The sequence below is a fragment of the Oncorhynchus gorbuscha genome, linkage group LG05 (genome assembly GCF_021184085.1).
Source record: "Oncorhynchus gorbuscha isolate QuinsamMale2020 ecotype Even-year linkage group LG05, OgorEven_v1.0, whole genome shotgun sequence".
Taxonomy (NCBI): domain Eukaryota; kingdom Metazoa; phylum Chordata; class Actinopteri; order Salmoniformes; family Salmonidae; genus Oncorhynchus; species Oncorhynchus gorbuscha.
The window spans coordinates 91,305,219-91,320,385 of NC_060177.1; the positions used below are offsets into that span (position 1 = coordinate 91,305,219).

The 15,167-nt window shown below is 44.4% G+C and overlaps 1 protein-coding gene across 2 annotated transcripts; it reads right to left on the reverse strand.

Annotated features, from left to right (window-relative positions):
• Positions 1–8,817: 8,817 nt before the first annotated feature.
• On the reverse strand, positions 8,818–11,057 carry LOC124035321 (granzyme A-like). Of its 2 annotated transcripts, XM_046348790.1 has the most exons (5): positions 10,922–11,057; positions 10,677–10,824; positions 10,030–10,168; positions 9,666–9,941; positions 8,818–9,330 (listed from the first exon to the last, which is right to left on the reverse strand). In XM_046348790.1, the coding sequence occupies exons 1-5, from the start codon at positions 10,983–10,985 to the stop codon at positions 9,169–9,171; spliced, it is 789 nt and encodes a 262-aa protein (XP_046204746.1). In that variant the 5' UTR covers positions 10,986–11,057; the 3' UTR covers positions 8,818–9,168. The 2 variants fall into 2 exon arrangements, with proteins under 2 accessions (XP_046204746.1, XP_046204745.1); XM_046348789.1 differs by lacking the exons at positions 10,677–10,824; positions 10,922–11,057 and adding an exon at positions 10,301–10,557.
• Between the last annotated feature and the right edge of the window lie 4,110 nt (positions 11,058–15,167).

Genomic DNA, 15,167 nt, shown 5'->3' on the forward strand with positions numbered 1-15,167 from the left:
CAGAGTCAATGTGGAGGCTATATACAGGGGGTACCAGTACAGAGTCAATGTGGAGGCTATATACAGGGGTACCGGTACAGAGTCAGTGTGGAGACTATATACAGGGGATACCGGTACAGAGTCCATGTGGAGGCTATATACAGGGGGTACCGGTACAGAGTCAGTGTGGAGACTATATACAGGGGATACCGGTACAGAGTCAATGTGGAGGCTATATACAGGGGTACTGGTACAGAGTCAATTTGGAGGCTATATACAGGGGTACTGGTACAGAGTCAATGTGGAGGCTATATACAGGGGTACCAGAGTCAATGTGGAGGCTATATACAGGGGGTAATCAATGTGGAGGCTATATACAGGGGGGTACCGGTACAGAGTCAGTGTGGAGACTATATATATACAGGGGGTACTGGTCACTATATACAGGGGTCAAGAGTCAGTGTGGAGGCTATATACAGGGGTACTGGTACAGAGTCAATGTGGAGGCTATATACAGGGGGTACAGAGTCAGTAGACTATATACAGGGGGTACTGGTACAGAGTCAATGTGGAATCAATGTGGAGGCTATATACAGGGGTACAGAGTCAATGTAGGCTATATACAGAATCAATGTGGGAGGGGGATACTATAGGCTACAGGGGTACAGAGTCAGTGTGGAGACTATATACAGAATCAATGTGGAGGCTATATACAGGGGGTACTGGTACAGAGTCAATTTGGAGGCTATATACAGAATCAATGTGGAGGCTATATACAGGGGGGTACAGAGTCAATGTGGAGGCTATATACAGGGGTACCGGTACAGAGTCAGTGTGGAGACTACAGAATCAATGTGAGAGGCTATATACAGGGGGGTACAGAGTCAGTGTGGTATATACAGAATCAATGTGGAGGCTATATACAGAGGGTGGAGGCTACCTGGTACAGAATCAATGTGGAGGCTATATACAGGGGTACCAGTACAGAATCAATGTGGAGGCTATATACAGGGGTACGGTACCAGTACAGAATCAATGTGGAGGCTATATACAGGGGGTACCAGTACAGAATCAATGTGGAGGCTATATACAGGGGTACCAGTACAGAATCAATGTGGAGGCTATATACAGGGGGTACCAGTACAGAATCAATGTGGAGGCTATATACAGGGGTACTGGTACCAGTACAGAATCAATGTGGAGGCTATATACAGGGGTACAGGAGTACAGAGTCAATGTGGAGGCTATATACAGGGGGTACCGGTACCGAATCAATGTACCAGTACAGAATCAATGTGGAGGCTATATACAGGGGGTACCAGTACAGAATCAATGTGGAGGCTATATACAGGGAATCAATGTGGAGGCTATACCGGGGTACAGAATCAATGTGGAGGCTATATACAGGGGGTACCGGTACAGAATCAATGTGGAGGCTATATACAGGGGGTACCGGTACAGAATCAATGTGGAGGCTATATACAGGGGTAGTCAAGGGTGGAGGCTATATACAGGGGTACCAGTACAGAATCAATGTGGAGGCTATATACAGGCGGTACCAGTACAGAATCAATGTGGAGGCTATATACAGGGGGTACCAGTACAGAATCAATGTGGAGGCATATACAGGGGGTACCAGTCAATGTGGAGGCTATATACAGGGGGTACCGGTACAGAATCAATGTGGAGGCTATATACAGGGGTACCAGGTACAGAATCAATGTGGAGGCTATATACAGGGGGTACCGGTACCGGTCAATGTGGAGGCTATATACAGAGTCAATGTGGAGGCTATATACAGGGGTACCGGTACAGAATCAATGTGGAGGCTATATACAGGGGGTACCAATGTGTACAGAGTCAATCAATGTGGAGGCTATATACAGGGGGTACCGGTACCAAATCAATGTGGAGGCTATATACAGGGGGTACCGGTACCGAATCAATGTGGAGGCTATATACAGGGGGTACCGGTACCAAATCAATGTGGAGGCTATATACAGGCGGTACCGGTACCGAATCAATGTGCGGTGTTACAGGTTAGTTGAGGTAATTTGTACATGTAGGTAAGGGTAAAGTGACTATGCATAGATAATAAACAGCGAGTAGCAGCAGTGTATAAAGAAAGTAGTGGGTGTCAATACAAATAGTCCAGGTGGCCATATGATTAATTGTTCAGCAGTCTTATGGATTGGGGGTAGAAGCTGTTAACAAGCCTTTTTGACCAGGACTTGGTGCTCCAGTACCACTTACCGTGAAGTAAGAGAGAGAGAGAGAGAGAGAGAGAACAGTCTATGACTTGGGTGACTTTCTTTGACAATTTTTTGGGGCCTTCAGTACAGGACTAAGATCGAATCGTACTCTCTAAAGCTCTAAAGCTCATCCGATGTGGCAGCTTGCAAACCATTACAGACTACAAAGAGAGCACAGCCGAGAGCTGCCCAGTGACACGAGCCCACCGGACGAGCTAAACTACTTATATGCTTGCTTCGAGGCAAATAACACTGAAACATGCATGAGAGCACCAGCTGTTCCGAAAGACTGCGAGATCACACTCTCCGCTTCCAATGTAAGACATAACAGGTCAATATTCACAGGGCCGTAGGGCCAGATGAATTATCAGGCCAGGTACTGTGCGCATGCACTGACCAACTGGCCAACAACAGCTCCCTGTCCAAGTCTGTAATGCCACCATGTTTTAAGCAGACCACCATAGTCCCCGTGCCCAAGAACACTGAGGTAACCTGCCTAAATGACTACCGACCCTTAGCTCTCACGTCTGTAGCCATGAAGTGCTTTGAAAGGCTGGTCATGGCTCACATCAACACCATCATCCCAGAAACCCTAGAACCACTCCAATTTGCATACTGCCCCAACAGATCCACAGATGATGCATGATGAATCTCCATTGCTCTCCCTTTCCCACCTGGACAAAAGGAACACCTATGTGAGAATGCTATTCATTGACTACAGCTCAGCATTCAACACCTTAGTGCCCTCAAAGCTCATCAATAAATCAAGGATCCTGGGTCTGATCACCAACAACGATGAGACAGCCTATAGGGAGAAGGTCAGAGACCTGACAGTGTGGTGCCAGGACAACAACCTCTCCCTCAGCGTGATCAAGACAAAGGAGATGTTTGTGGACTACAGGAAAAAGAGGGCCGAGCATGCCCCTATTCTCATCGACGGGGCTGCAGTGGAGCAGGTTGAGAGCTTCAAGTTCCTTGGTGTCCACATCACCAACAAACTAACATGGTCCAAGCACACCAAGACAGTCGTGAAGAGGGCATGACAAAACCTATTCCCACTCAGGAGACTGAAAATATTTGGCATGGGTCCTCAGATCCTCAAAAGGTTCTACAGCTGCACCATCGAGAGCATCCTGACCAGTTGCATCACCGCCTGGTATGGCAACTGCTCGTCATTCAACCACAAGGACCTACAAAGGGTAGTGTGAATGGCCCAGTACATCACTGGGGCCAAGCTTCCTGCCATCCAGGACCTCTATAACAAGCAGTGTCAGAGGAAGGCCCTAAAAATGTTCAAAGACTCCAGCCACCTTAGTCATAGGCTGTTCTCTCTGCTACATCACAGCAAGTGGTACCGGAGTCTAGGTCCAAGAGGCTTCTAAACAGCTTTTACCCCAAATCCATAAGACTCCTGAACATCTAGTCAAATGGCTTGTGCCCACCCCCCCCCTTCACACCCCCTCTCACCACCTCATTACACCATTGCTACTCTCTGTTGTCATCTATGCATAGTCACTTTAATAACTCTACCTACATGTACAGACGACCTCAGATAACCGGTGCCCCCTCACATTAAACTCTGTATCAGTACCCCTCACTGTATATAGTGTCGCTACTGTTATTTTACTGCTGCTCTTTAATTACTTGTTAGTTTTATCTCTTATTCTTATTTTTTAAACTGCATTGTTGGTTAGGGGCTCGTAGGTAGCATTTCACTGTATGGTCGACACCTGTCATATTTGGCTCATGTGACTAATAACATTTGATTTGATTTGACATGTGCTCATACATTAGAATCCATCCACGTAGTTTCTGAGAAACGGGATGGTTTTAGTTTCATCTCAGATCTCATCGCAATGACAATCATGGTTTCTCAGGGACGCTGTGGTTTCACCTTTATGGGGGTCTGTGGTGAATCTGCCAACAAAGCATTTCATCATGTCAGCAATTTCTCTGAACTAGCTGACACTAACACTAACCCTGCAACCAAGCTTGAGACACACTTCTTCAGGCCGTGGTTGTAAATAAGAACTTGTTTTCCAGTGACCTACCTGGTAAATTAAAAGGTCGAAATGAAAAAAGGAATAAACGCTGGAGATATTTAAACCACCCTTGTACGACACAGAAACATCTTTTTTTATGGATGTGCTGTGTGCTTTTCACATTTCATCAGAGAAGCTGGAAGTTGATGGATAAACTGATTGATAGCTGACGATGTTTAGGGAATAAAGATAACTTGTCTCGGTAAAACAGCAGCATTTGTGTTAAAGCACACCCCCCCCCCTTGCTAGCGTGGGATACTTCTGAAGAAAACCAATGGTCTTTGCAGATGCAGATAGAGTCAGAAGTAAAGCCTGACTGTGGTCTGTGGGTTAGTTTACTGACAGCCTGTGAGCTAGGAGGGGAGGGGATGTCAATACAGGCAGGCAGTTATGCTGACTCAGTGTTTCAGGGTAGTTAGTGAGTTAGTGAACCACTGTGTGAGAGGAAACTAGCGAGATGGGGGCTGGGGCGGTGGGGGGGGTCTTCAGTTTCACAACCGCTGATAGGCTTGGTGTTCCACTGAGTGCCTCACACCTCAATCTGCCCAGTGTTATGGGAATTGGTCATGATCACATAGTGCATGTATACATTCTATGTCATTGATTTATATGGGGTTTTATACCATGGCATTGCTGAATTCTTTCTGATTGGCTTGTAAGGGCATTTTAGAATGTGCACTGTTTCCCTAATGAGGTAGAATTCAACGGCTATGACGTCTATTCTTACATGTTCCTCGTTTGAGCTGCTTTCGAAAGCAAAAGTCGATTTTTGAAAATATTATTGGCGTTGTTGATTTTTCCGATTTTCGTAATAGCAAGTCAGCAGCACTGGTCAGCTAAGCTAGCATGTCTGTTCGTTTGGTTACCAAGGCAACTACTGTAGCTATCTGGTATATTCTTGCTAGCTACTCTACATCAGTGGATGTTGAACACATTTATAATGGATAATCAACTCAGGGCTGTATGCATTCTCGAGAAAAATAATGAAACTCTGTTGGAAGGATAATGCCTAACCCTTTGTTGATTATCCTTTACAGAATGTATTAAATGCATTAATAACTGAAACACTGCTGGCTTGGTAATGGTGCCCGGAGGGGATGGCTGCCATTTTACGGGCTCCTAACCAACTGTGCAATTTTCTGTGTTTTTTTTTTCTGCATCGTTTGTAACTTATTTTGTACATAATGTTTCTGCTACTGTCTCGCATGACCGAAAAGAGCTTCTGAATATCAGAAAAGCGTTACTCATCTCAAACTGGATATAGATTTTCGTTTTTTATGAGTCCGACGCAAAATATATACTGCTTCTCCGAGACCTGGCTCAAATTCCCATCATCAGCGTGAAATTAAAAAGACGGAAATACAAGGTGAAGAGATCGGGGTGCCTTGTGAGAATTAGTCAGCGAGTTGGTAATCTGCCCCTTCCATTCGTTCAATTGACCAACGTGTAATCACTGGGGGAAAAAACGGGATGATCTCACCGAGTGAGGGGTATAACACCTCAGTCACTGACTTCATCAATAAGTACATTGACGACGTCGTCCCGACAGTGACAGTAAGTATATATCCAAACCAGAATCAAATCAAATGTATTTTTATAGCCCTTCTTACATCAGCTGATAAATCAAAGTGCTGTACAGAAACCCAGCCTAAAACCCCAAACAGCAAGCAATGCAGGTGTAGAAGCACGGTGGCTAGGGAAAAACTCCCTAGAAAGGCCAAAATCTAGGAAGAAACCTAGAGAGGAACCAGGCTATGAGGGGTGGCTAGTCCTCTTCTGGCTGTGCCGGGGGGAGATTATAACAGAACATGGCCAAGATGTTCAAATGTTCATAAATGACCAGCATGGTCAAATAATAGTAACCAGAATCCCAACCAGGAGCCATGGATTACAGGTAACATCCACACTGAGCTAAAGGCTGCTGCTGCTTTTTGGGGCAGCAGGGTACCCTAGTGTTTAGAGCGTTGGACTAGTAACCGGAAGGTTGCAAGTTCAAATCCCCGAGATGACAATGTACAAATCTGTTGTTTTGCCCCTGAACAGGCAGTTAATCCACTGTTCCTAGGCCGTCATTGAAAATAAGAATTTGTTGACTTGCAGGAGTGGGACACTAATCCAGATGCTTATAAGAAATCCCGCTATGCCCTCAGACGAACCATCAAACAGGCAAAGAGCCAAAACAGGACTAAGATTGAATCCTAGTACACCGGCTCTGAAGCTAGTTGCATCTGGCAGGGCTTGCAATCTATTACGGACTACAAAGGGAACGCGAGCCTACCAGATGAGCTGAATGACTTTTATGCTCCCTTCGAGGCAAACAACACTGAAGCATGCATAATAGCATCAGCTGTTCCGGACGACTGTGTAATCACGCTCTCCCTAGTCGATATGAGCAAGACCTTTAAACAGGTGAACATTCACAAGGCCGCGGTGCCAGACGGATTACCAGGACGTGTACTCAGAGCATGCACGGACCAAATGGCAAGTGTCTTCAGTGACATTTTCAACCTGTCCCTGGCCGAATTTGTAATACGTACGTTTCAAGCAGACCATCATAGTCCCTGTGTCCAAGAAAGCAAAGGTAACCTGCCTAAATGATTACCGCCCATAGCACTCAGTCGGTAGCAATGAAGTGCTTTGAAAGGCTGGTCATGGCTCACATCAACACCGTAGACCCACTCCAATTTGCATACAGTCTGAACAGAACCACAGATGGCGGAATCTAAATCGCTCTGCATGTGAGAATGATGTTCATTGACTACAGCCCAGCGTTCAACACCATAGTGCCCACAAAGTTCATTACTAAGCTAAGAACCCTGGGATTAAACACCTCCCTCTGCAACCGGATCCTGGACTTCCTGACGGGCCGCCCGCAGGTGGGGTAGGCAACAACACATCTGCCACGCTCATCCTCAACATGGGGGCCTCTCAGGGGTTCATGCTTAGTCACCTCCTGTACCTCCGTACTCCTGTACTGCATGGCAAAGCACGACTCCAATACCATCATTAAGTTTGCTGACGACACAACAGTGTTAGGCCTGATCACTGACAACAATAAGACAGCCTATAGGGAGGAGGTCAGAGACCTGGTAGTGTGTTGCCGAGACAACAACAATCTCCCTCAACATGGGAAAGACAAAGGAGCTGATGGTGGACTATAGGAAAAGGAAGGCCGAACACCCCCCCCCCTTCCCATCAACAGGGCTGTAGTGGAACGGGTTCAGAGTTTCAAGTTTATTGGTATCCACATCATCAATCATGGTCCAAACACACCAAGACAGTCGTGCAGAAGTCACGACAACACCTTTTCCCCTGCAGGAGACTGAAAAGATCTGGCATGGTTCCCCCAGATCCTCAAAAAAGTTCTACAGCTGCACCATCGAGAGCCTCCTGACCTGTTGCATCACCACCTGGTATGGCAACTGCTCGATGCTATGGCTCAGGATAACACTGGGGACCAAGATTCCTGCCATCCAGGACCTATATACTAGGCAGTGTCAGAGGAAGGCCCCAAAAAAGTGTCCAAGACTCTAGTCACCCAAGTCATAGACTGTTCTCTCTCTCTCTCTCTCTTACTTCACGGTAAGTGGTACTGGAGCACCAAGTCCTGGTCCAAAAGACTTGTTAACAGCTTCTACCCCCAATCCATAAGACTGCTGAACAATTAATCATATGGCCACCTGGACTATTTGTATTGACACCCACTACTTTCTTTATACACTGCTGCTACTCACTGTTTGTTATCTATGCATAGTCACTTTACCCCTACCTACATGTACAAATTACCTCAACTAACCTGTAACACCGCACATTGATTCGGTACCGGTACCGCCTGTACATAGCACCGTTATTGTTTATTGTGTTATTTGATGTTAAAAACATTTTTAGTAAAGATTTTCTTAACTCAATTTCTTGAACTGCATTTTAAGGGCTTGTAAGTAAGAATTTCACGGTAATGTCTACAACTGTTGTGAGGTGCACGTGACAATTTTTATTTTGTTACCACCAGATGACTAATAGGGGTCTCTGTTTTTAATCCACCGCAAATCCATTGGTTCTCCACTGTGAAAATATACTTATAGAAATGCATGTATCTAAGGTGCTACCCATAGGATTCATTATTATGCTTGCGTTGTAATTTCTGAAAATGTCCATAATATATCTGCAGTTCTGGTGGAATGATTGTTTCACAGAATTTACTTAACTGACAGTGCTGTGATTAGCTGGGATATTCTCCTAATGATTTCTACAGTTTAAATGTATTTTTATTTTCAATGTGTATAGTATTGCTTACTAGATGATAACCCTCCAGGGTTTATACACATCATTGGATTGGACCTCATGTATGTCGGTGGCGGTTCTATAACAGTTTCTTTCGATGGCTACGTTGGGCCCTGAGGATGTTTCCTGATGGCTACGTTGGGCCCTGAGGATGTGTATGTTTCTGTAACTAAGGTTGAGACGGCGACAGGAAGTGGTTTTTCAGATGAAAGACGTTTCTCACAGTGTGACTTTCATGTTCAAAAAAGACGACACTTCCAGACTTGAACTATCGCCCGTGATTTATTTCCAACTAGAACAAGACGTGACATGTCAGGTTGAATACATAGTAGTCGCCGACAGCCACCCTCGAAGTATCGTTACCTATCGCTCCACAAAAGAGCCTCGCAGAGCAACAGCAGCTTCAAGGTCTCAGAGCGAGTTCACATCGGTTACACACATTTTCCCATTTTGTACCTACATCACATGCCTAGGTTCTCATTACATCACTGCACATCTTCACACAAAGCTTAGCAAGAGTTCAAACATACATCACAGCTTCCAGCACGTGAGCTGTAATTCAAATTCAGTAAATATTAAATAGTTTCACAAATGATTGAGAAATCAGGTATCAATCAGTCAATCAGTGACTTCCTCATGGTTTTGTTGATCCAGTCAAGGTACATTTTCGATATGAGTGTGTACACCCCAGGTTTGGTCTTGATGCCACATTTTGTACCGAACGACACGACTCCCCTTAGTTCACCTCCACACACCAACGGGCCACCAGAGTCTCCCTGAAACACACAGCACATCAATTCATACATGATTACTTTGTCATTTACAAACAATATATACAGTTTAACGCATGTATCAATGGTTGATCATTGGCTCCCTGCAAAATATATTACAACTTTATCAGCGAGTGCACACACACACACAGGAGGCTGGTAGGAGTTTTAGGAGGATGGGCTCATTGTAATGTCTGGAACGGCATCGATGGAATGGAGTCAAACATGTGGTTTCCATGTCTGACACCTTTCCAGTAATTCCATTCCAGTAATTACAATGAGTCCGTCCTCCTGCAGCTCCTCCCACCAGCCTCCTCTGACACACACACACACACACACACCTGACATGAGTCCACCCTGGTCTTGTCCACAGAGCCGGCACACAGCATGCTGTAGGTGATGATTGGGGTCATGTTGTAGTAGTCTGCAGAGTTACATTTTCTCCTGTCGATCACGGTGACGTTGGTAGATTTCAGGACGTCAGACATGGTTTTAGCATTGTTCTCGGTGGCTCCCCATCCAGACACTGAGCAGGGGGTCCCTGCTTGGACGTCTGGCACAGGGACAGGTAACGCTAGAGGTCTCACCGCCTTAGTCTGCTTTACTTTCTTATCCAACTGGATAGAAGAAGAAGAGGGTCGTGTCAATTCTCCTTCAACCGTCTCTAGATTTTGAATAATGGCTGACACCACGGTAGTGACTGACCTTCAGCAGCATGATGTCGTTGACTTTGAATTCAGGGTCATAACAGGGATGAGGGACGCGACCTTTCACCTTACGGACCTGTCTAGTCTCTTTCTCCTCCTGTTTGATGGAGTGGACCCCTAGAAACACCTTGTTGATGCTTCAGACAGAAACACAACCTTCTGGTTAGATCAGCTGAAGGAAGCAGCCCAACAACTACAATGACACAATCTCAGAAGCACAATGTAAAAAAATCTAACATTTGAGACAGAGTTGCTAAGCAAACCATTACAGTGACAGCATCTGTACAAGGACAACAACACTGATATTGTCACGACCGTCGTGTGAATAATTGGACCAAGGCGCAGCGTGAGTAGAGCTCCACATTTTAAAGATAGTGACACTTCCAAAACCGACGACGATATAACGATCGTGATCTACATCACACACGTAGGCACTCATACGAAACAATATCCCACATTGCAGCTGGGAAAAAGGACAAACTAAGTATGATCCCCAATTAGAGGTAACGACTAACAGCTGCCTCCAATTGGGAACCATACACACACACACCAACATAGAAATGTAATACCTAGAAACCCCCCTAGTCACGCCCTGACCTAAAACACCATAGAGAGCCCTCGGGGTGTGACAGATATTGGACCTACTCAGTACAGTGGGCCGCAGTCAGAACCCATTGCTGGTGGATCAGGATTCCTCCACACATTTTGTTTCCTTTGTTGTCCTCCAGTAGAGCCATGTAGGGTAAGGAGTGAGGCTTCACCTCCTTTCCACCAATGATCTCTGCACAGTCACCTAGGAGCATTGGACAAAACACCAACACTAACTAATTAGAGAAATAATCATATATATATATTTGTCAGATAACATAAACACACAAACACACACCTACCTGAGTGCAGATATAGAAGGATCATGGCAGAGGGCCAGAAACTGGCTGCTGTGGAGAGGATCATGGTTATTTAACTGATGTAACCTCAGTAGTTCAGGGTCTACTGTGCTGTGATGCTCTCTGATCTCTCTCTTTATACTAGAGGATGTGGTCTGATGTTCACCTCAAAGTGGAAACACACAAGCATGCACACACACACACACACACACACACACACACACACACACACACACACACACACACACACACACACACACACACACACACACACACACACACACACACACACACACACACACACACACACACACACACACACACACACACACACACACACACATAGCTCCACTGATCTAGGACCAGGTCTAATCAGGTCTAGAATGCATTCCTCAGTAGGGAGTTATATCACTATATATACCACTATATACATCACTGTATACATCACCATATACATCACAATATACAGCACTATATACAGTACATTACTATATACACCACTATATACACCGCTATATACACCACTATATACACCGCTATATACACCACTATATACAGTACATTACTATATACACCACTATATACACCACTATATACACCACTATATACACACTATATACACCACTATATACACCACTATATACAGCACTATATACAGTACATTACTATATACACCGCTATATACACCACTATATACAGTACATTACTATATACACCACTATATACACCACTATATACAGCACTATATACAGTACATTACTATATACACCGCTATATACACCACTATATACAGTACATTACTATATACACCACTATATACACCACTATATACACCGCTATATACATCACTATATACACCACTATATACATCACTATATACACCACTATATACACCACTATATACATCACTACATACATCACTATATACACCACTATATACAGCACTATATACAGTACATTACTATATACAGCACTATATACACCGCTATATACAGCACTATATACAGTACATTACTATATACACCGCTATATACACCACTATATACAGTACATTACTATATACACCACTATATACACCGCTATATACACCACTATATACAGTACATTACTATATACAGCACTATATACACCACTATATACACCACTATATACAGTACATTACTATATACACCGCTATATACACCACTATATACAGTACATTACTATATACACCACTATATACACCGCTATATACACCACTATATACAGTACATTACTATATACAGCACTATATACACTGCTATATACATCACTATATACAACACTATATACAGCACTATATACATCACTATATACACCGCTATATACATCACTATATACACTGCTATATACATCACTATATACATCACTATATACATCACTATATACAGCACTATATACACTGCTATATACATCACTATATACATCACTATATACAGCACTATATACATCACTATATACACCACTACATACACCACTATATACACCACTATATACACCACTATATACACCGCTACATACACCACTACATACATCACTATATACACCACTATATACATCACTATATACACCACTATATACACCACTACATACACCACTATATACACCACTACATACACCACTACATACACCACTACATACATCACTACATACACCACTATATACACCACTATATACACCACTATATACACCACTATATACACCACTATATACACCACTATATACACCACTACATACACCACTATATACATCACTATATACATCACTATATACATCACTATATACACCACTATATACACCACTATATACACCACTATATACACCACTATATACACCACTACATAAACCACTATATACACCACTATATACACCACTATATACACCACTATATACATCACTATATACACCACTATATACACCACTATATACACCACTATATACACCACTATATACACCACTATATACACCACTATATACACCACTACATACACCACTATATACATCATAACAACTGTAACATTGGGGGGGGGCAGTTTATGTATTTAATATGTATTTAATCTAGTCTATGTATTTAATATTTTATCATACAGGTATTTACCAACAAACATCTGCCTGGTTATACGATGTACCGGCAGGATAGCACAGCTGCGTCTGGTAAGACAAGGGGTGGCGGTCTTTGTATTTTTGAAAACCAGCTGGTGCATGATATCTAGAGAAGTCTCGAGCTATTGCTCGCCTGAGGTAGAGTATCTCATGATAGGCTGTAGACCACACTACCTACCGAGAGATTTTTCATCTGTATTCTTTGTAGCTGTTTACATACCCCCACAGTCAGAGGCTGGCACTAAGACAATATTGAATCAGAAAACGCTCACCCAGAGGCGGTGCTCCTAGTAGCCGGGGACTTTAATGCAGGTGAAACTTAAATCCGTTTAACCAATTTTCTATCAGCATGTTAAATGTTAAATGTGTATGGACTACCTCTACTCCACACACAGATGCATACAAAGCTCTCCCCCGCCTTCCATTTCGCAAATCTGACCATAATTCCATCCTCCTGATTCCTGCTGACAAGCTAAAAATGAAAGCAGGAAACACCAGTGACCAGGTCTATAAAAAAGTGATCAGATGAAGCAGATGCTAAACTACAGGACTGCTTTGATAACACAGACTGGAACATGTTCTGGGATTCCTCCGATGGCATTGAGAAGTAGACCACATCAGTCATTGGCATCGTCAATAAGTGCATCGATGGCGTCGTCCCCACAGTGACAGTAGTCCAGGATCCAGTATACATGCACTGTGTGATCATGACCAATTCCCATAACACTGGGCAGATTGAGGTGTGAGGCACTCAGTGGAACACCAAGCCTATCAGCGGTTGTGAAACTGAAGACCCCCCCCCCCCACCCCCCAGCCCCCATCTCGCTAGTTCCCTCTCACACAGTGGTTCACTAACTCACTAACTACCCTGAAACACTGAGTCAGCATAACTGCCTGCCTGTATTGACATCCCCTCCCCTGTAGCTCACAGGCTGTCAGTAAACTAACCCACAGACCACAGTCAGGCTTTACTTCTGACTCTATCTGCATCTGCAAAGGCCATTGGTTTTCTTCAGAAGTATCCCACGCTAATTTATTTTTTATTTTTTATTTCACCTTTATTTAACCAGGTTGGCTAGTTGAGAACAAATCAAATCAAATCAAATCAAATCAAATTTATTTATATAGCCCTTCGTACGTCAGCTGATATCTCAAAGTGCTGTACAGAAACCCAGCCTAAAACCCCAAACAGCAAACAATGCAGGTGTAAAAGCACGGTAGCTAGGAAAAACTCCCTAGAAAGGCCAAAACCTAGGAAGAAACCTAGAGAGGAACCGGGCTATGTGGGGTGGCCAGTCCTCTTCTGGCTGTGCCGGGTAGAGATTATAACAGAACATGACCAAGATGTTCAAATGTTCATAAATGACCAGCATGGTCAAATAATAATAAGGCAGAACAGTTGAAACTGGAGCAGCAGCACAGTCAGGTGGACTGGGGACAGCAAGGAGCCATCATGTCAGGTAGTCCTGGGGCACGGTCCTAGGGCTCAGGTCAGTTGAAACTGGAGCAGGAGCATGGCCAGGTGGACTGGGGACAGCAAGGAGTCCTCATGTCAGGTAGTCCTGGGACATGGTCCTAGGGCCCAGGCCAGTTGAAACTGGAGCAGCAGCATGGCCAGGTGGACTGGGGACCGCAAGGAGTCATCATGTCAGGTAGTCCTGGGGCATGGTCCTAGGGCTCAGGTCCTCCGAGAGAGAGAAAGAAAGAGAGAAGGAGAGAATTAGAGAACGCACACTTAGATTCACACAGGACACCTGAATAGGACAGGAGAAGTACTCCAGATAAACAAACTGACCCTAGCCCCCGACACATAAACTACTGCAGCATAAATACTGGAGGCTGAGACAGGAGGGGTCAGGAGACACTGTGGCCCCATCCGAGGACACCCCCGGACAGGGCCAAACAGGAAGGATATAACCCCACCCACTTTGCCAAAGCACAGCCCCCACACCACTAGAGGGAAATCTAGCTTAGATTGTAGGACTGCTGGGGTGTTAAGCATATCCCAGTTTAGGTCACCTAACAGAACCTAACAGAACAAATTCTGAAGCTAGATGGGGGGCGATCAATTCACAAATGGTGTCCAGGGCACAGCTGGGAGCTGAGGGGGGTCGGTAGCAGGCGGCAA

Excerpts from the sequence above, each read along its gene's own strand:
- LOC124035321 (XM_046348790.1), bottom strand. The coding sequence starts at position 10,985 with ATGATCCTCTCCACAGCAGCCAGTTTCTGGCCCTCTGCCATGATCCTT. Across the intron at positions 10,825-10,921 it reads CCTTCTATATCTGCACTCAG|GTGACTGTGCAGAGATCATT; the intron begins GTAGGTGTGTGT and ends CAATGCTCCTAG. Across the intron at positions 9,942-10,029 it reads ACGACATCATGCTGCTGAAG|TTGGATAAGAAAGTAAAGCA; the intron begins GTCAGTCACTAC and ends TCTTCTATCCAG.